General features: G+C 40.7%; 1 protein-coding gene and 1 long non-coding RNA gene across 5 annotated transcripts in view; one reads left to right on the plus strand and one right to left on the minus strand.

The window, feature by feature from the left end:
* The window catches only part of LOC309436619, a 481,462-nt gene that overhangs the window by 217,483 nt on the left and 242,181 nt on the right, over positions 1–21,798 (minus strand). The window lies entirely within an intron of this gene.
* TRAPPC9 (trafficking protein particle complex subunit 9) overlaps positions 1–21,798 on the plus strand; it is a 517,306-nt gene that overhangs the window by 15,495 nt on the left and 480,013 nt on the right. For 3 of the 4 annotated variants that reach the window (XM_082045894.1, XM_082045897.1, XM_082045895.1), the window contains exons 5-9: positions 3,586–3,612; positions 4,985–5,106; positions 6,956–7,081; positions 12,786–13,002; positions 14,774–14,917. In XM_082045894.1, coding sequence (XP_081902020.1) covers positions 3,586–3,612; positions 4,985–5,106; positions 6,956–7,081; positions 12,786–13,002; positions 14,774–14,917 — 636 coding nt within the window. The remainder of the gene's footprint in view (positions 1–3,585; positions 3,613–4,984; positions 5,107–6,955; positions 7,082–12,785; positions 13,003–14,773; positions 14,918–21,798) is intronic. The other variant, XM_082045896.1, reaches the window with a different exon arrangement.

Raw genomic sequence — 21,798 nt, forward strand, 5'->3', positions numbered from 1 at the left:
TACATGAGTGACATTGCTGCTTTTGTATTAATGTCGACATGTGTGCTTGGCATAGAGTTGCAGAGCTTTTGATCTCTTCATCTGATTGTTAATAGTGTCTATTTTAGTTTGAATTTTGTTGGAGGAGATGCAGACAGTTTTCATAAAGTACATGTGTGGCAGAGCTGCACGTGTTAAGAATAAGTTAGGTACATTTATTCAGAGGTCTGTTGCTATTCTAAAGTCAACATTTAATAAATAGATTTGGATAACTAAGTTCCAATAAACTGCCATTGAAGATTTAGTATACTTCTTCTGAACTCTCAGATTGCTTATTAGTTAAAACAATGATTGTATTGACATCAGTATGGTCAATGTTCTTTGAGAAATGGCCTACTTAAAGTATTTGAGGAATTACTAGGAGACTAAAAGAGAGGAAAAAAAATAGGAAGTATTAATAAGTCTGTGTTTCACCTGCATGCAGAATATTGCATACTGTTTCAGTTTCCCACCTCAAAAGGTTGTTCATGTTCCTATCCCCGTTTTTCTACTGGAATGAGGTTGCAGATGGGCAACAAAGGTGATCTTGGTATGATTTCTATACAAAGGATAACTGAACAGCCTAGAACTCCAACGTTCTGCAAAAGAGATGACTGAGGAGAAATAGGAGAGAGCTCTAGAATATGTTGAACATTGTGGAAGAGAGTGGGTGAGGATCGGTGCTGCTTTTGACACAACTAGAGGACATCAAGCAGATGGAAGAGCAAATGAAAGGATTTATTCTTTATTGTCTTTGGTTCATCCCCTGCACATCTTATAAGAAATCTTGTGCAATCCCAAAATGTTCTTTCCCTGCATCCTACAGTGGGTCCCATGCTCACATGAACCGGTCGTGATGGGTTTCGCCCCAGACAGCTCTGTTAGGTTATCGGGGTTCAGCTGCCTGTCACTGCTCCTCTCTGCTCCTTTGTGTTTGTAGGATAAATGCTTAATCTCAGAACTAAGTACTTGCCACATGGTTTTAAGGCCCCTGAAAATTTCTGTGGCTTCCAGGAGCGGCTGACTAGTGTCCTAAAAGAAAAATATGTTGATTATTATTAGCTAGACAGGCCTTTTGTCTAACCCAGCACAGCTGTTTTTATGTATATACCCAGGTTCTTAAGCAGTGCTGAAGCAAACACAAGCTGGGTTTAAGTGCTGGTGTAAGTACACTTGTGTGTAATGGGGTGAAAATGAATTCCTTCATCCAAAAAAAAGCAAGCCCCCATCTTTAGCCATCTGTAAATCACAATCCAGTAAACACTTGCTTTGTCTTATCTTTAGTACAAAATGTGTATGTTGATACCAGATAATTGCAATAGTAAAGTTATCTTATTTTGGGACAGAATACTGATTTTTCATATAATGCCTAGTTGTTAAAATCTGTGCATTTGGTTCCATGACTGATAAGTGTATTTTGTGTTGGCTGTTACAGTATAATTCACACAGTTTTTGTCCACTTTTCAATGAATATTTAGGAGTAGATGTTGCAATCTGTTGGTAGTGGGTACTCCTTGTTACTAAAGAATGTAACAAACAAGCCACAACTATCAGAATAATTGAATAAAATACATTTTTGGTATATTATTCCTGCTCTTCTATATAAGTTGTCTTGTAATTCAAAGTCCTGTTTGCAAACTTGTTAGCATTGTTATATTTTAAAAATGTTTTAGTTTCATGTGACAAGATTTTTCAAAGCACTTTTGTGTGAAGAAAACGCAGTTACAGGGTTTTTTTGTCATCCTTTCCAGATGAAAATGTTACTTGATGGTCCATTAGATATTGTTCCCTAACTAGTTATGTTCTCTTAATGTTCTGAGATCTGAACTGTCTAGACAAACAGCTATTGTTGTGATGTCTTTTTCTTGCAAGCTTTTCTGAAAGTTGCTTTTCAATACCTTTTTTTTTTTTGACTCTGCAATGTCTTTCATTTGAAATCTTTACAAACTGCACCTTTGTTTATAACCTGCTTTGCTATAATTAATTTTGTGAGGACAGTATTTAATCTGGGGAACAAATTCCAGTGTGTTATCCCTTTCTGTAGCATAAGTCTAGAAATAAAAGGGGTTTCCAAATTATGCACAAATGAAGAAATGCTACATTTCTTCATGGAGCTGACATTTGATTTGTACCCACTTTTGAAGCATATAGATGTCATAACTACCTTTATTGCTCCCCGATGTGGCTGGAATTGTGCCTCTTCTTGTGCCTGCACTTCAGCCTTGCCAGGACGGGCTTTCTTGGTACTGACTTTGTGCCATGATAAGAGAAACACCTTTCTCTTGAATGTCTTGCGACTTCTACCATTTGGCATTTTTAGGGGATAGCACAGGACCTGGCTGCTCAAAACATGTTGTGGTATCTGCTTTATATAGAAACGTTAGTGGAAAGTGAAGCATTAATATCTCTCTATATAATGTAGAGAGCACAAGCTTAAGAGGGCAGCGTTAAAGGGTTTTTTTAGTACACATGGTGTGAACTGTGGGGTTGTCCTGTGCAGGGACAGGAGTTGGACTCGATGATCCTCGTGGGTCCTTTCCAACTCAGGACATTCTACAAGTCTATGATTCTATGATTCATTTTTGCAACCTTCAGCATAAAAGCAGATTTTGTGTAGTTCTTGTTGGCCAGGAACTTGGCCGTGATCTGTTGGCTCCATGACCTCTGTGTTGAATAAGCTGAGCTTAGATTGCTTTATGTTTAGCTTAGCACCTGCTTTGGGTTTCTCTATTTTATTTTGCTTGTTTGACATGCTAAACTTTTAATTCTGTTGCCTGACCTGCCTCTTTCCCCAAGCAGACTTAGGACACCTGAGTGAAGTGCTGGAGTATCTTTCTGATCTCGCTCTAAATCTCTGCTTTACTAGTCTGGAGTCAGAGTGAATCAACTGAAGGGAGGTCCTGTCTTGCTCATAAAGCAGTTTTTTTTGACGGATTAACCCTTGATCATCACAATTTTATTGGCATGTTTAATCGAAGTTTAGGGCAACAAGGTTACGTATCTGATAATCCAGCTGTGCAGGATTCTTGGTGACTGTTTTATGTGAATAGTCCGGCTTGTTGGGTTGGTATGACTCAATTATTCAGAAAATTTAATGGAGTGAAATTAATGACAATTGAAAGGGATACAGTTACTTGAAAATGTTATTTGAGAGTATCGTGTAGATTAAATGAGCTCCCACAAGGAGATTTAAGTACTGTAGGACCTGATATTAAAATATAATAAGTCGATTGGGATGGAAACCCAGGAGCTAAAACAAAAATAAAGAAAAAGAAGAAAAAGGCTATGGCTTTAAATTATACACTCCAAATTCTCCAGTTCTTCTTGATGTGTCCTAGAATAAATTGCAAGTTTATGGGATTTTTACATTTATTTTTTCACAAAATGAGATTTAACTTATGGTGACTACTTGAATTATAATTGGTAGTCCTTCAAAATAGCAGTGATGATCCTAATATAGCTTATAATTTTGATCAAGCCTGATGTTAGTTATGAAACATTGTAAGAGCTTATTTTGTTGGCTGTATTTAAGGCTGAAAACAAAATCATTTTTGTTCCTCCTTTTAGGGGCACAAGAAGTTCTCATTGATCCAGGTACAATATTTTCATGCATGTTTCCAAAGTCTTTTCTTTTATTACTTGCATATGTTTTACATTTGTGTAGATAGTTACTGCCATGGGCCAAAACTGGTTCTGATTTCTGATGCTTCAGTTTTTGGCGATAAATTCTGTGGAAGCAAAGAGACTGAAGGGTGACTGGCACAAAACAAATGATGTGGTTCCATGATGTGTCCCTGTAAATTCGAATCAAGATCGTTTCTTCCCCCAAATAACGAGGATTGTACATTCTTTTAACTGATGAACCCAAATTGTCACACACAAGCCTTATAGTGTCGTGGTGCTCTTGCCATCGTCACTAACAAAAATTTTGCACTAAACTTCCATAAAAACCCTAAGAGGTTAATTTACAGATGTGCTTTAAGGCTGGTAAACATATTAAAAAGTTGTTTTGAGCATGTAGAATATTTCTGAATATATAGAGGGAGTAGAAAATATTTTTCACAGTAGCTTTTAACTGTCTATTGAGAGTTGGGTCCAGCTCTGAAACCCAAAGATTTCTTTGCCATCTTAGTAGAGAAACCTCTTGAAGAAATGAACTACCGTATAATGCTACAGATTAAAGGTACAGAGCCTTGCCAAAACTTTCATAAATGTTTTCAATCTTATTATGCAAACTCTGCAATTAAAATAAAATTCTAGAAAGAACATTTTCCTGCTCTTTATAATACCTCAGGTTTCCTTGGCTTCTATTTCAGATTCTTATCCTTTCTGTATGTAAAGACACTTTCTGTCTCTCACCTTCTTTCTTGTATAAGAAAAGCAATTTCTTACTGTTTTGTCTGAGCCTCATCTAATTTTTTATTTTTAAATATGGAAGGTTCAGATTTGGTGCCCTTTGTTATAATGTAACACTTTATTTTTTTGTGATTAGATATCAGGAAGAGAAGTATTTGTTTTAAATGATTGGGGGAGAAGGTCACTGTTCCAATAATTAGTTTATTAAAAATTTGCACAGGTTTTTCTTAGGTGTGCTTTAGAAATATAATTTTTGAGTAGAACAAGTAATAATTCAGAGGTTAAAACTGCATATTTGAACGTGGCCATAATCTGATTTTAACACTTTTTTACTCATAGTCTAATTATTCAGATAAGTATAAAAGATTACAGATATATCTGTTTTTCACTAAGTGAAAGATTATTCCCTGTTGGCTGGTTTATGATTGAATCTATTTTTCATTTGTACTCTTTTAAACAGCATAGCAAAACAGAACTAGTGTTTCCTAGGTAGGGCGAGTATTCTTTGCATATACTCTACTCAAACCTACAACACGTGCGTATTTTCTTCTTAGATATATAGTATTTGCTCAAAGAGCTTCTGCTCATTTCATCCCCTGTTCTGTTCCAGGTGCGCTGACTTCGAACGGTATCAACGCGGACACCAGCGCCGAGATAGGACGTGCCAAGAATTGCCTGAGTCCCGAAGACATCATAGACAAATATAAAGAAGCCATTTCTTACTATGGCAAGGTAACCCTGCTTATTTTTTAAAAATAAGGGTTAATTGGATTAATTGTCTTATATTTTTCAAGCACGCCAAGTAGAAGTGTTAGGTATTTGAAGGTTTGTTAATTATTACATACGTTTATGGTCCTTAACACATACATTATCAACTCCAGTGGTGCTTCTATGCATTTTTAAGCTGAATAATTATTTACTGGACCTACTGGAATGGTCTCTGGGGATTTCAGGAGTTTATGAAGGTGTTGCTGGTGCTGGATACTCCGTGTATAAGGTATTCAGGTAGCTCAATGTTTGCATTCATAATATGAAGAGAAAAATAATGATTTCATGCTATAACAATAGTGGCTCAGCATCCACATGAACATTAAAGACAAGTTCAAAAAGTGATTAAAGCATAAATAACTATGCTGCAGCACAATTAATTTCAGATATCTCGTTTGATATGGGAAGTATCTTTAGACTCATCTGTGTAAATACGATGTGGCATTTCCATGTCTGTGGTGAAGGGAGACTGTCCAAATGAAACAAGATAGATTGTGTGCATGAGTTAATTTATGATCAGAAGCAATGAAATGTGATGGTTTCGGGGATAGTTTCAGACCCATTTGGATCCATCACTATAAGGATGATTCTCGAGGGTGCATTCAGCTTTTTATGTTGCCGTAAGGGCAAGTTGCTCATCTAGAAAGAGTGTGATTTCTTTAGAAGTATAGATATTTAGGGTAAGATATTTATGTTTTGATTATAATAATGGACGTTATGCTCTTAGCAAGTAATCACTGCAGCTTCTTTTGCAAATAATGAAGAGCTTTGTCTTGGGATGATCTATAAGTGTTCAAGACAAGCATAGTTTGGTTTTGTCTGTTTAAGACCTACAGACAGACTAACTCTGAGCTCTAATGCTGAGGAAGCAGCACTTTCTACGTATTTTATCGCTTTTGTACAATCTTCTAAAATGAATTCAATCTCCAGTGATTTTTTTGCTGATATAAACACACAAGAAAGGAATATGTAGCTCTTGCATTTCATTCTGAGCTTTATTTCTCCCATTAGATTTCAAACACGATAAATACCTCAGGAGGAGACGGGCCAACTCAAATATCCAATGTTGGCGGAAATAATTATTAATAGATCAGATTGCTTGACTAGAAAATCGCCTCCGTTTGTTGTCCAAGCTCAAACAGATCGATGCACATCTAGATTGTCTCTTGTCTTTAAGCAAGCTAAATAACTGAAACAGAAAATGTATTGGAAATGGATACTAAAAAACTCAGAATGGCTTGTAATTCACTTGTCATCAGTGATACTGTTTTAACTGAGAAGAAAATGGATGCAGTAAAATTAAAGCTCTGTTGCTACAGCTTCCTGTGCTACATAGTGTATTTTATAGTAAATAGAAAAAGCAAAATTAATCCTTCATTTATTGCGACAGAAGAGTTTTAGGTGCTGCTGAACTACTGTAAAACTGACCTTTTTTCTTCCATACCTGTTACACTGTGAGGGTAGGATTTATTTCTTTGTTGCAGATTCACCACCCACACTCAGCATATATGAGGTTATCCAAAATGTTACTAATATTCCCAACTTTTCTTCATGTCTGAACTCTCAGATTGAAGCTGTGCTATGAGAAAAGTGAGACAAGAGGCTGAAAACTGTAGTTTTATGTAATAAAATTGTAGACACCACCTTAATTTTCACTTGGGCATATGTTGATAATTTAACAGTATAGTCAGTAGCGTTAAGGAATTGCTGGGTTTGGAAGATGTGACAGCTAATTTATGTGTTGAGCAGAAATACTTATCAAATCTACCTGGTGCAATACTTCAATATTATTTTAATTTTCTCCATTCCCAAGTACAAGAACGCTGGCGTGATTGAACTGGAAGCCTGTGTGAAGGCCGTGAGAGTCCTTGCGATACAGAAAAGGAGCATGGAAGCCTCTGAGTTTCTTCAAAATGCCGTTTACATCAACCTTCGTCAGGTCGGTGCGGGAAGTCCGGTTATTTTCCTCTTCTTCTTTGAGAGATTATATTGAAGTGTGGAAGGTATTTAGATTCAGGAGACTCCAGTTTATTTTTTGCGTCCCTACCTTCCTTCTCACTAGGAATCGACTTCTGAGGATTTTTGCATCTGTGAGCCTGGTTTAAAAAGTGTTCAGAATTTGTCTAAAAATATCGTGACTTAGTTTGAGATTAAAGTCTCTATTGGCTATTCTCCCTTGTGAAGAGAAAAAAACCCATTGTTGTTCTGTTGTGATATTGGGCAAGGGGAAAAATGGCTGCTTGGGACAGATCTGCAATGGATTTGCTTTTCTTGTTTTGATCTCGTTTAGTGAAACAGTGAGCAAATTAGGAATGGCCTATTGAAAAGTGAGTGTAAGGGTCTGACTAGTGTTGTTAATCACAGAATCACAGACTGGTTGGGTTTGGAAGGGACCTCTGGAGATCATCCAGTCCAACCCACCTGCTAAAGCAGGTTCACCAGAGCAGATCACACAGGAATGTGTCCAGGTGGGTTTGAATGTGTCCAGAGAAGGAGACTCCACAACCTCTCTGGGCAGCCTGTTCCAGGCTCTGGCACCTCAAAGGCAAGAAGTTTCTCCTCATATTCAGATGGAAGCTCCTGTGCTTCAGTCTGTGCCCATTGCCCCTCATCCTGTCGCTGGGCACCACTGAACAGAGTCTGGTCCATCCTCTTGACACCCACCCTGGAGATATTTATGAACATTGATGAGATCCCCTCTCAGCTTCTCTTCTCCAGGCTGAACAGCCCCAGCTCTCTCAGTCTCTCCTCATAAGAAAGATGCTCCAGACCCCTCAGCATCTTTGTGTCGCCTGTCACTGAACTCCCTCCAGTAATTCCTTGACCTTCTTAAAGTGAGGATCCCAGAACTGGACCCAGAACTCCAGATGTGGCCTCACCAGGGCAGAGCAGAGAGGGAGGAACAACCTCCCTCCACCTGCTGCTCACACTCCTCCTAATCCATCCCAGGTACCACTGACCTCTTGGCCACAAGGGCACATTGTTGGCTCATGGTCAACCTGTTGTCCACCAGAACTCGAGGTCCTTCTCTGCAGAACTGCTTTCCAGCAGGTCCACCCCAACCTGTACTGGTGCCTGGGGTTGTTCCTCCCCAGTTACAGGACCCTACACTTGTCCTTGTTGAACTTCATCAGGTTCTTCTCTGCCCAGTCCAGCCTGTCCAGGTCTCACTGGATATCAGCACAGCCTCTGGTGTGTCAGCTCTTCCTCCCACTTTGGTGTCATCAGCAAACTGGCTGAGGCTGCACTCGCTCTCTCAATCCAGGTCACTGATGAACAGCTTGAACAGGACTGGACCCAGTACTGACCCGTGGGGAGCCCCACGAACTACAGGTTTCCAACCAGACTCTGCACTGTTGAGGTTTTTTTTGTGTAGTTTGAAGACTTTGTTAGGCCAAATCAGAAAGTAACATGGAGGAGAAAATCAGTATTAGGACCAATGAGAAAAATGCTCAGAACTACCCCAGAGACTGAGAGACTAAGCCACTGTTGCTGATCGAGTGTCACTTGGTGTCACTGGTTACTGAGAGACTGCTGTGGTTGAAAGAATTCATAAAAAGCTGTTTGTTTTCTTACTGTTTTTCCATTTTTGCTTGTTACATCTTGGTAAGACCAGCAGTTCAAGTCCACACCATTGAGCTTATTAAGCCCTGATGGGGACAACAAATTTATGAGGGAGCTAAAATATTTCCTTTAATTTGCAGAGAAACTTTTCGGTGGAGTCAACTTTCTAAACCGACATAAATGAGAAATTAATTAATCGATAAGCTTTTATGAAAATAATCAATTTTGTTGCAAAGTACCTTAACTGCTGTAATTGTTCCACTGTAGTTGAGTGGGTCCTGATGAAAATCATCTCATGAGGAAGCGTTGGTTTGGTCACCTGCTTTGTTGGAAAGAACCAAAGGAGAGTGTTGTGGAGGCCCTGCTGCTTTTGTTCCTCACTGGTTGATCCATTTCTCTTTGCTTTGTTTTTCCTCTAAAGGAACTTTGAATTTGATTTATGCCATCAATGACCCTGGAAATAAATACTCATGTGTGGAACTCACTGAGGGTAACCGTCATTTGCACAACATGGGAGATCAAACTAGGTGGGGATGTGTTCTAGAAAGAAAGATATGTTAAATTGGGTATTAAAAAGCATGATCAGTTTTCTTCTCAAGTCATATTGGTATTCACTGATTTAAAAGAAATTAAAAATGTTATTAATAGTTTTAGATGGGTCTTTTCCACTGACTTCTGCTGTACCTTGTATACCTAATGATCATTCTTTCATTTCCTGATGTCAGCTATATCTGATATTATCATTATGCCGCTGTAGAAGTTCAGTATATGGTTGCTTTAAAAAGAAAACCAACCCAAATCAACACCTTGACAATACGGATTATTTGGGCTTTGAGGCCCACTGCTGAGCTGAGAACCGTTCTGTACCTTTATTAGCTTCAATCAAGGATAACATATATCTAGCTTGTAACTGCACATCTACTATTGTGTCATTTTCTTGAGCAGAAGTGTTTTTCTTTCGCAGATTGATAGAACAGCAGCACAACTGATATTCAACAGGAGAAAAACCACCTTGCAGGAGAAAGTGTATGACTGACAAATAGAAGAACTGGGTGTTTTTCATATATTCAGTCTCCTACCCAGTCTGGTAACACTATGTAATTGGTGTTTTCTGGTTATTAGAGCCGCAGGGTAACATGACTTATCTTTGCATTCAATTGTGAGGAATAAATTGTCACATCTAATTACAAGTGAGATTACAGAATTTTGATATAGTAAGAAATAATTAAAAAAACCCCAAACTACCTTCTTTAAAGCCAATCTTAAAACAAGCCTGTGGAAAAAACTGACTCAGTTGCTTAGAAAGTGAACCGCAGCCTTTACAGGTGCAATTGCAAACTCGGTTTGTTATAGCAGTTAAATGAACATTAACCAGTTGGAAAAGATGCTGTGCTTCAGGTGGTGGCTATTTCGCAGCCACTTTATAGGCTTTTATAAATTTTGGAGGCCAGGAAAGCTGATTTTGCTGTATTTGTGGTGCTGAAAAAAACAGTTTCCTGCAACTGCAGAAAATATTTGAGTAGCTTTGTGGGCAATCATTAAGCAACATGTGAGGTAACAGTGTTAAAAACCTACTCAGATGTGCCTCTGATAGTTGTTCCAATTATTACTGAGCACTTAGTGTACCTAAATATCAAGACCAGGTCTCTTCTCATCTTAAAAATTCACACATAGATATGTGAACACTGACAGTATTATGTATTTGGGGAACACGTTTTGATAGTGTTTGGTGGTTTTTTTTTTTTTTTAAGCTTTTCTAATTTCATAGAATCATTTTGGTTGGAAGAGACCCTCAGGATCATCAAGTCCAACCATAACCTGACTCTGGCACTAAACCATGTCCCTAAGAACCTCGTTTATGCATCTTTTAAGCCCCTCCAGGGATGGTGACTCCACCACTGCCCTGGGCAGCCTGTTCCAATGCTCGACAACCCTTTCCAGGAAGAAATGTTTCCTAATATCCAATCTGAACCTCCCCAGGTGCAACATGAGGCCATTTCCTCTCATCCTGTCACTTGTTACCTGGGAGAAGAGACCAACCCCCTCCATGCTCCAAGCTCCTTTCAGGCAGTTCAGAGATCAGAAGGTCTCCCCTCAGCTCCTGTTCTCCAGCTGAACCCCCCAGGTCCCTCAGCCGCTCCCATCACACGTGTGCTCTAGACCCCTCATGAGCTTTGTCGCCTCCTCTGCACTCTCTTTAGTATTTCAATGTCCTTCTTATGGTGAGGGGCCCAAAACTGACCCCAGGGTTCGAGGTTTGGCCTCCCCAGTGCCCAGGACAGGGGGACGGTCACTGCCTTGGTCCTGCTGGCCACACTATTCCTGACACAAGCCAGGATGCTGGTGGCCTCTTGGCCACCTGGGCACACACTGGCTCATGTTCAGCTGCTGTCACCAACACCCCCAGGTCCTTTTCCCCCAGGCACTTTCCAGCCGCTCTTCCCCGAGCCTGTAGCGCTGCCTGGGGTTGTTGTGACCCAAGTGCAGGACCCGGCACTTGGCCTTGTTGAACCTCAGACAATTGGCCTCAGCCCATCGATCCAGCTGGTCCAGATCCCTCTGTATGGCCTTCCTGCCCTCCAGCAGATCAACACTCCCACCCACCTTGGTGTCATCTGCAAACTTACTGAGGGTGCACTCGATCCCCTCATCCAGATCATTGATAAGGAGATTAAACAGAACTGGCCCCAGTAGTGAGCTGTGGGGATACTGCTGCCATATTTTCTTCTTGTGCTCACTTTTAAAAAATGACATAAATGGAAAAAAGGGAGGAAAAAAAAAAGGTGGAGTAGCTTTTTTTCTGACACCTCATGTTCTTCCAGAATTGCAGCTTTTGGGCATTCTGATAAACTGGTTTAAACTTGTCCTGTATTTTCTTATTATGCTTCAAGTTCTTTCCAGCTGTATTGATTCAGGAAAGTTGTTGGCTCAGTGCAATCGCCTTTTTACAACTCTTGTTACAGAGTTTCGTCTCTTATGTGGTTGGGAGTTATTTTTCCATTGAGCATCATCTTGTGTTGTCAGTTCTGAGCGAAACAGCAGCTTCAGCTTCAAAAATTGCCCGAAACTTTCTAAAATAATTTGCTAGTCTATCTGTCTCTTCATATGCTGAAGCCCTGAGATTTGAACTCTCACATAAGGTCATGGTGCCTTCTGAAAATTCGGCTTCTTTGAGGTCTCCTGTATCTCTACGTCCAAAACTTAAGTATCTGAAGTTAAACACACAGAATTCACTGGTTGATTCTTTCAGTTTTGAAGAACGAGTTGCAGAAACGCTGTTTCTGTCCTTTAGTGCTATTTCTGTGTGCAGTTTGTAATTTTAAACACCTTCGCAAAACGTGTTAGCAGCTCTGGAGTAACTGAAGATATTTTATGTCACTTTTGGTTGTGCGCACCAGATACTGTGCACTAGGTGTCAGCATTGGTCCAGCTTTGAACTCAATATTGCTTCCAGAATTTCCATGACAATTTCTTCCTGCCCGGCGGATTTCAAAGCGAGATTGTCCTTCAGACCAGGGGGGAAAGAACAGATACTTGGGGTTTTTGACAATATATTAATGAGCTAAAGCAGCACATGCTCCTCACTCGTTATCAAACTTGTTTCAACTTTAGACGTAACGGGGCTTAACCTTTGCTAAATTTTTCCTCGGTGGTTGGCAAGTCTGTGTGTGTATCGTATAATGGTATAAAAATGTTGTGGTTTACAAGATCAGAGACCTATAAAATTGGGACAGTAGTTTCTTTGCTTTCGCAGCCCGAGATTTCAAGATTGATGATGAGATTTAATCTTAAAGGGATGAAAATGTTTAACTTGATAAATCAGTAGATTTTAGAAGTGGTATATTTTTGCGCCCTTAAATGAATATCATGTCAAATATCTTCCATAAAATATGGAGCTATTATTGTGGCTATTCACTTGTCAGTACTACTGACAGAGTTGCTGAAGAACTCTCTTTGCTGATTTATTAGCTGTTTAATTTGAAGCAAGTCAAGTTTTCCTGCCATTAGAAGCCGTCGTGACTAACTCATATATCCACTTTTTGATTAGAACCAACCCTTTTTTCCCCTTTAAATCCCAGCTTTCAGAAGAAGAGAAAATCCAGCGCTACAGCATTCTCTCGGAGCTCTACGAACGGATCGGTTTTCACCGCAAATCCGCTTTTTTCAAGCGGATCGCGGCCATGCAATGTGCTGCGCCCAGCATTCCCGAACCCGGCTGGCGGGCCTGCTACAAATTGCTTTTGGAAACTCTCCCTGGCTACAGTTTATCACTGGATCCTAAAGATTTCAGCAAAGGTAAGTGTCTCTGGGAAATTATGGCTATATTTTGTAGCGTTGCTGTCAACAATTTCGGATTTCTGTGAGCTGCTGCTGAAGGTGTTGCCATATTCCTCCGCTTGCAGCAAATAATTGGGTTTTATTTGTGAGACCTTAATTTCTACTCTGAAAAACGTCCTTGTATTTTTATGAACACTTCTCAGTACAAAAAGGATCATACTTTGTTTTTGAGTATTTTTATACAATTCAAACGCCTTCAATTTGTGTATCAGAAATTGTATTTCTTTTAGTGTTTGTTACTCTTATATAAAAGGTCATTCTTCAACTATATTTTTGTATATAGACACACACACACACATATGTGTAAAACATAATTATATCGGTATCTGTAGGGTTGAATATGTCACATTTTTCCACAAATCAGATCAGAGTGATGTTATCTGCAAGTCTAGCATTTGCTTAAGGCATTTAAACAGTTTTCAATATGCTGTATATCCTTTGAATTACTATTTGATTGCGTCTATTAAAAAAACAAAGGAAAAGTAGCCCATAAGAACACATGCCAGTTATTGTAGCTGTTAAATACGGTGTTAACCTTCTGTAATGTAGGTAAGCTACGTTTCAACAATTTTTATCAATATTATCCAAAGCTCTATATAAAGTAATAATGTAAAAAGTTATCTTGATTTTAAGGTACCGTGCTGCATTTTTTCTCTGAAGGAAGAGATACTGTGCTGCTTGGGAACTCCTTTTGAGTAAACCTTTCCACGTTGCCCAAAAACATGTGTTCTTTTGTCTAGTTGAAATTTTGGGGACCATTCACTAAATGGTGGAGCAGCAAGTGTTGTTGGAAAGGAGATGGAGTTCACCAATATGAAAACTCTGAACTGGTTTGAATATGAATGAACTGCGAACTGGCTGAAAGGAAGAAGCCAGAGAGTCGTGGTCAATGGGGCAGAGTCCAGTTGAGGCCTGTATCCAGTGCAGTGCCTCAGGGGACAGTGCTGGGCCTGTACTATTCAATATATTCATCAATGATTTGGACGAGGGAATAGAGTGACTGTCAGCAAGTTTGCTGATGACACCAAGCTGGGAGGAGTGGCTGACACGGCAGAGGCTGTGCTGCCGTCAGAGACCTGGACAGGCTGGAGAGCTGGGCGGGGAAAAATTGAATGAAATAGAACAAGGGCAAGTGTAGAGTCTTGTATCTGGGCAGAACAACCCCAGGTTCCAGTATAAGTTGGGGAACGACCTGTTGCAGAGCAGTGTAGGGGAAAGGGACCTGGGGGTCCTGGGGACAGCAGGGTGACCATGAGCCAGCACTGGGCCCTTGTGGCCAGGAAGCCAATGGTACCTGGGGTGGATGAGAAGGGGGTGGTCAGTAGGTCAGAGAGGTTCTCCTGCCCCTCTGCTCTGCCCTGGGGAGACCACACCTGGAATATTGTGTCCAGTTGTGGCCCCTCAGTTCCAGCAGGACAGGGAACTGCTGGAGAGAGTCCAGCGCAGGGCAACAAAGATGCTGAAGGGAGTGGAGCATCTCCCGTGTGAGGAAAGGCTGAGGGAGCTGGGGCTCTGGAGCTTGGAGAAGAGAAAACTGAGGGGTGACATTATTAATGTTTACAGATATATAAAGGGTGAGTGTCAGGAGGATGGAGCCAGGCTCTTCTCGGTGACAACCAATGATAGGACAAGGGGTAGTGGGTTCAAACTGGAACACAGGAGGTTCCACTTAAATATGAGAAAAATGCTTTAAAAAGCATTAAATGACTTGTTACTTGTTACTTTGTAGGAACTCATCGGGGATGGGCTGCGGTGCAGATGCGTTTGCTCCATGAACTGGTCTACGCTTCCAGACGAATGGGCAACCCTGCTCTCTGCGTCAGGCATCTGTCTTTCCTTCTTCAGACCATGCTGGATTTTCTTTCTGATCAAGGTATGATTAACAAAAGAAAGAGATATTTGTCCTTTTTCTGCCCTGAAATACTGAATTGGAGGAGTAACGGGGAGCACAGACGTTAAGGAATTCTGCGTACACATGAAGTAGCTTGTTGTTCGTAATCCGTCATGTATATTGTGTTATTGGTTTTAAATATTAATATCCCGATCTCTGTAGGGTCTAAAATAAAACTTGCTTTAATATTTTCCACCTGTAGATTGCCTCAAGCCTAATGCTCTGTATCCCTTGTAAATATTAAGAATACGATCAGAGGGCTTACTTTGCATGTGGATTAAAAAAGAGAGTATCATTTAAAAACACCAGCAGCTTTCCTAAGTGCTGTTAATGAAGAGATTGAGAGGAGTTGATGTGGAAGAGTAAATTTAGAAGCGTGTACAGTAGTTCAGACTCAATGGACCATGAGCTTTCTGATGAAATACGTTTTCTAATGAAACCTTCATAGTGCGGATACAGAATCTGGCTAAGGGAGTACGACCCTTGTCTCTGTATTGGAGATGATGAACTTGTAGAAGCTGAATGTGATGGGATTGCATTAAATAGTGTTTAACTAGGACAGTAGGCTTAATTTTCTGTCAGTTTCTGTGGTTTCTTTCCAAATTTTAACCCAGCAATGAATTTCAGTGGGACTTAGTAAATTTGTCAGTGGATGGCAATGGGATGAATGTGCCTGTGGCTGATTCTCATGGCACTGGTGTGTGTGAGGGCCACGTAGCGGTAACAAAATCACCTGGAAAAGCAAAAAGTGGCAACTGTTATGTTGGTATTACATTTTGTAGGAAAGATATTTTGAACAGGTGTATCACCCAGATTAATAAGATCGAACTGGTAATGCAAGGTTTGAAAAAATGTTATTAATACACTCGGTAAAAAGTGTATTTTTTTTAGTTATTCCCTCATTTACGATAAAGAGAATGGGAATAAAATTGTGTAGGTCTTTACCTGTCAGTGAATTTCCTCTGTTTAGTTGCTCAAATCAGTGATGGAGGAAGGGGAGGAACTGCAAAGAACTGATAAACTGTAGTAAATTATCTTTTTGTCTGTAGATTTTGTTGTCAAAGGGTCCTTGGATTTTTAATGAAGCTTCGTTGATTTGTGCATGAGGAGTTTGGCTGAAGACAACGTTTTAAGCTCTTTTACTGCGCGTGTCCACATATTAAATTTGCTCATTCCCAATCCTAAAAAAGTGTGAAATCTTAAAGAGAAGCAACTTTTGTGATTCTTGTCTTCAGACATTATACCTCTGAGTAAAGCTTCCAGTTTCATAACACCTCTGATGTTTAATGCCTTTGAAAAATCAGACTAAATATTCTCCAGTGTGTTTGAAAAGCGGCTGAATCGTTTTCTCCTCTCGTGACAACATCCAAAATAGAACTTGGTGTTGTGTTCGAAGCCTTTTATTGACGGCACGTTGCTCAAACGTGGTGTTCTGGACTAGATGAAGTGTGGATGGTGACAGCGCCAGAAATGTATTTCTGGTTGGCAATTTTTTTGGTAGTTCTTCTGAGATTGATATCGTGTGGTGTTGTGCAAGGGTCCATTTAGCATAAGAAGTTACTTTAAATTTATAGTTTCAGAAAAAATATCAGATTAGAAAAAAATAAACCAACAAAACGCCTTCAACGTTGGGTTGTAGTAGAGGACAGTAGCAAGATGATTTGAATACATAGGATTATGGTACTTATATTTTAAGTCTGTGAATATTTTCCTCTGTTTTAAAAGAGTTGTAAATACTAGGCTTCTCTGAAGATCACGACTGAAACTTCCAGGTTTCCTTAAGGAATTAAGATTGAACTAGGAAACTGAAGTAATACGTTAGCATTGGAGTTTAAGAATCCCAAGATTTTATTACTTTTCTGTGCTGTGCAGAAAGTTGCCAAGTTTCCAGGTACAAGGTGGAATCACAGTCTCTTGAAAACAAAGTTTTGACCTGAGTATGTTTTTTCTTAAACAGAATAAACTTCATGTTTTTAAAGCTTGTAATTCATAATACATCTTAAATCCTACATCTGGATTTAAAATTCAGGTGGTTTGCAAAGTGCTTCTCAGTGTAGCTCTGCCATTAAGATCCTCTTGTCCTGTGACTGTTGTTGCGCGTTAATTCTTTCCAGTTTTCTGGTGAGTTTTGCTGATCTGGGTCTCAGGGCTTCTTTGCTCCCCGAGTATAAGATTTTGAACCATTTTGCCTTATTTATTTTTCTACTGATGCCATGAAGGAATTTGTTTTAGCTCTAGCAAACTAAAAATGATACCAATGCACCCCCCAGAGTGGATGCTCATCACCCTGGCCACACTCATTGATTCTGCTGAAAGACACGGAATCTTTAGTGAAAGAATTAACTCATTATGACACTTCTGTTCAACCTGAGGACAGATGAGGTCCTGCGTGTGATGAAGGACTTGGGAGATTTCCTTCCTGTCACTGGATATTTTGTCTTCAGAAGCAAACCTCATCGACAGAGCTCATCAGTCTCCATGAGGAGGGATTTCAGTGCGTGGATTTTGATTTTCAGTTTGCCGGCTTTACAAATATCCATACAGGCGTTGCACCGCGGGGCGGCTGAGATCATTATGTGGTCAGCCGCTGTTTTTATGGTGTATTTTAGAGAGTCATTGGACTTGGTCAGCGGGGTGATAAAAATATCACTCTACCTACAAAAAAAGGTTTTTGTTCCTTGCCCCTCAGTTGCAGAAGGACAGGGAACTGCTGGAGAGAGTCCAGCGCAGGGCAACAAAGATGCTGAAGGGAGTGGAGCATCTCCCGTGTGAGGAAAGGCTGAGGGAGCTGGGGCTCTGGAGCTGGACAAGAGGAGACTGAGGGGTGACCTCATTCATGGTTACAGATATATAAAGGGGGAGTGTCAGGAGGATGGAGCCAGGCTCTTCTCGGTGACAACCAATGATAGGACAAGGGGTAATGGGTTCAAACTGGAACACAAGAGGTTCCGCTTAAATATGAGAAGAAACTTGTTCCTGGTGAGGGTGGCAGAGCCTGGCCCAGGCTGCCCAGGGAGGTTGTGGAGTCTCCTTCTGTGCAGACATTCCAACCCGCCTGGACACCTTCCTGTGTAACCTCATCTGGGTGTTCCTGCTCCATGGGGGGATTGCACTGGATGAGCTTTCCAGGTCCCTTCAAACCCCTGACATTCTGGGATTCTGTGATTCTGCAAAATGTCCTGAGTTGAATTTTCAGAAATATCTCTGGTTGTCTAAATTTTACTGATGTGATTCTGAACTTGTTTGCGACAAGATTCTGCACCTGCTGCAGTACTGGCTGTTATTTGGCACTTCAAAATGATACGACACTTTGACCCGCGCCATGCAAACCTTGGAGGTTTGTAAGTTTGGCTCTCGTGAATACAATCTTTCACTTCCAGAAGATGCTTTATTCTCATTCTATCCTTACATCATCCTCCCTGATGAAGAACCTCTGCCAAAATTTATGCTGAATGCTGTTTCAGTTCCCCGCATCCTCTGCATCAGATGCGGTGGACCTGTCAGCATTGGCTGGGCAGACACTTTGATAACTCAACAGCTTAGAGGTGATGGTGGCTGGAGGAGCAGGGACCACACGCCGATCACCTGAGGTCGCTTTCAGAACCTTTTCATCCTCCTTTCAAGACTCCTGTGCTCAGGCAATGGCTGATGTGTCAATGGCCGGGGTGAGGCCTGTGCCTTTTGCGAACAAGTGATGAGTTAAGAAAAATATCCCCGAACCTTGTTTAGCTTCAGAAATGATGATCAAGCCTGGGCTGATTGTAATTTGGCGATGTCATGTCTGACAACTCTTAAAATATGCCTTTCTATCTCACAGCTTGAAAGAGGAAACGATGCTGTATTTTACAGGCATTTTTATTTATGGAACAGATTGCATATGCATTCACCTGGTGATATTTAAATTTCAAATTGCCTTATAGGAAATAAGAAAGAATATTAAACTGAGGTTGTAAAAATTGGCAGCTAGATCAAAAGTGTGAAAATGCCCTTAAGAGTAACCCTCTGCCCAGCCTGTATTGGCAGCAGTAAAGACCAGACTTGGTTTCTGAGGATCTTTACTTAAAACATTGTCTTGAATTTTCACCCAAACAGCTGGGAGAATGGAACTAAGATACATGGGTGCTCGGTGAGTTCTGTTTCCCCACACAGATTGAACTAAATGGTGTTTCACTGGAGAAAGGGATCAGAAAGACCCATGACCCTGTAAGCACCTGCCGCTATTCTAGAGCGTGGAATAATTTAAACCCGCCTCTTGTTTTGAGGGGCTGCTGGAGCAACTTGTTATTTTATGTTCACCCGACTGGATCCTGTTTATGTCTTGCTATGACTCTCTATTTTTTTACCCTGTTTAGGCTGCCATAGCAAGAGTTCTTGAGAGCTTCGGCTTATTTTGTTTAGTTTGAGCTGGTTGCTTGATATCGCTCCTGTTTGTTTTTGCTCCAGCCTCTTCCCATAGTGATGCGCCTCTTTTTCCCCTGTTCTTCATATTTAGGTCACGTGAAACCATCATAGAATCATAGAAAGAAGATTATAAGTATAGAAATGTAAGCTAAACAAATATGAATGCCCGATTTTTAAATAAACCACCTTGACTGTGGTATTTGACTTCGTAAAGAGGAGATACACTGAAGAAGCTAACTGGAAGAAATTAAAGGAGTGGTAGCATGGAAACTGCTTAAAGATGTCATAGTAGATTCTCAGTAAGTTTATTCTAGTCATTAAAATAAATTAAAAAAAAAATAAAAAGCAAGGGGAGTTAAACAGCAAAATAAATGCAATTTAGGGAGAAAAAGAAAAAAAGTTTACTGTATAAAAGTGGATGTTGTGTCCAAGCATAGAAAGTAGAAGGGAATGTCAGACTTGATAAATTAAATGATGAGGGGGGCAGTGAGGAACATAAGCCAAGAGAAGATTTTGGGGCGTAACTTGCTGAACTCATGAAAGCAAATAACTTCTTCAGATGTATTAGAAGCAGGAAGGCTGCCAGGACTGAAACATAATCGGGGTTTAAAAACACTCAGGGAAGATTGTGCTGGATAAGAAAGCTTTGATCAAGGTTTTATTTTTAGGAAAGAAGATTCTGAGCCTTGGTCCTTCCTCTACAGAGAAGAAACCTGTGGAATTCTTTCCAAGTGTAACTAGAAATGGTTTATGGTAGAGACTGATCCGAGATGTTGGACTTGATGATCCTTGTGGGTCCAACTCAGGACATTCTATGATTCTATGAGCAATAATAAATGTCAGGTACCACAAAAAGTTCAAAGATGCTTAAAGAGTTTTAAAATTAAATTGTTGAACCGCTAACACTTCCAATTAGAGGATTTCTTAAGTTGTCTTCATTCTCCTTCTAAAATTACGAGTGGCAGGTGTATCTCCGTGGTTTTTTAAGAGTTCAGAGAGGGAGGAAGTTCTAAGTAAATCAGGTGAATGTATCTTCAGTGTAGGTGTCTGCATTGTAGTCAGCCTCTTGCTTCTGGCCATCCTGGTGATTTTTTGCATATTTGGTTGTCTCAGTACTGACTGAGGCAAAGTAAACTGAATTAGAATGAGTCTGGAATTAAGTAAATTTGATACCGGTACTGGGTAAAGCATAAGAAACTATAGTAAATCATAGTAGGTGTATGGATAATTGCATTTTAATGGGGAGGAATCAGAACATCCTTGAAGTGTGATTTCTTCCTATAGATGTTCTTTCCAAGGAATGATGGAGCATTTAAATCAGCGTGATTTAGTTAATACAATGTTCCTGAATTAAAAAATTACAAATGATCAGAAGTGATAGAAGGAATCAATAAGTGAATGAGGTTATGGTGTTGACAGAAGAGATTATTGGTCATGCGGTGGAGGCTCTTGCTTTTCAAACCAGTCGTAAACTGTTAGGAAACCGGCAAAAATGATCATATCACAATTTGTTGCTGAGCCAGAGTTGTTTAGAAGAGTTTCTAGAGCAGACTTAATTGTGGTATTGTTTCTGGAGAATCACAGAATCCCAGAATGTCAAGGATTGGAAGGGACCTGGAAAGCTCATCCAGTGCAATCCCCCCATGGAGCAGGAACACCCAGATGAGGTTACACAGGAAGGTGTCCAGGCGGGTTGGAATGTCTGCACAGAAGGAGACTCCACAACCTCCCTGGGCAGCCTGGGCCAGTGTTCTGTCACCCTTACCAAGAAGTTTCTTCTCAAATTTAAGTGGAACCTCTTGTGTTCCAGTTTGAACCCATCACCCCTTGTCCTATCACAGGTTGTCAACGAGAAGAGCCTGGCTCCATCCTCCTGACACTCACCCTTTATATATCTGTAACCATGAATGAGGTCACCCCTCAGTCTCCTCTTCTCCAGCTCCAGAGCCCCAGCTCCCTCAGCCTTTCCTCACACGGGAGATGCTCCACTCCCTTCAGCATCTTTGTTGCCCTGCGCTGGACTCTCTCCAGCAGTTCCCTGTCCTGCTGGAACTGAGGGGCCACAACTGGACACAATATTCCAGGTGTGGTCTCCCCAGGGCAGAGTAGAGGGGCAGGAGAACCTCTCTGACCTACTGACCACCCCCTTCTCATCCACCCCAGGTACCATTGGCCTTCCTGGCCACAAGGGCCCAGTGCTGGCTCATGCTCATCCTGCTGTCCCCAGGACCCCCAGGTCCCTTTCCCCTACGCTGCTCTTGAACAGGTTGTTCCCCAACTTATACTGGAACCTGGGGTTGTTCCTGCCCAGATGCAAGAGAGTGGAAAGTAAGAGATCCTGTGTTGGAAACCTTCTCTTAGAAGGTTTAGCTTGCGCTGACTGTCACAAATAATCCCCTGAAGTACATGTAGCGGCAGCAACAACTACTTTGCTCTGTAGTTTCTTGCCTGTGCTGCAATAT

This window comes from Streptopelia decaocto (assembly GCF_964273445.1).
Source record: "Streptopelia decaocto genome assembly, chromosome: 2".
In the NCBI taxonomy this organism is placed as follows: domain Eukaryota; kingdom Metazoa; phylum Chordata; class Aves; order Columbiformes; family Columbidae; genus Streptopelia; species Streptopelia decaocto.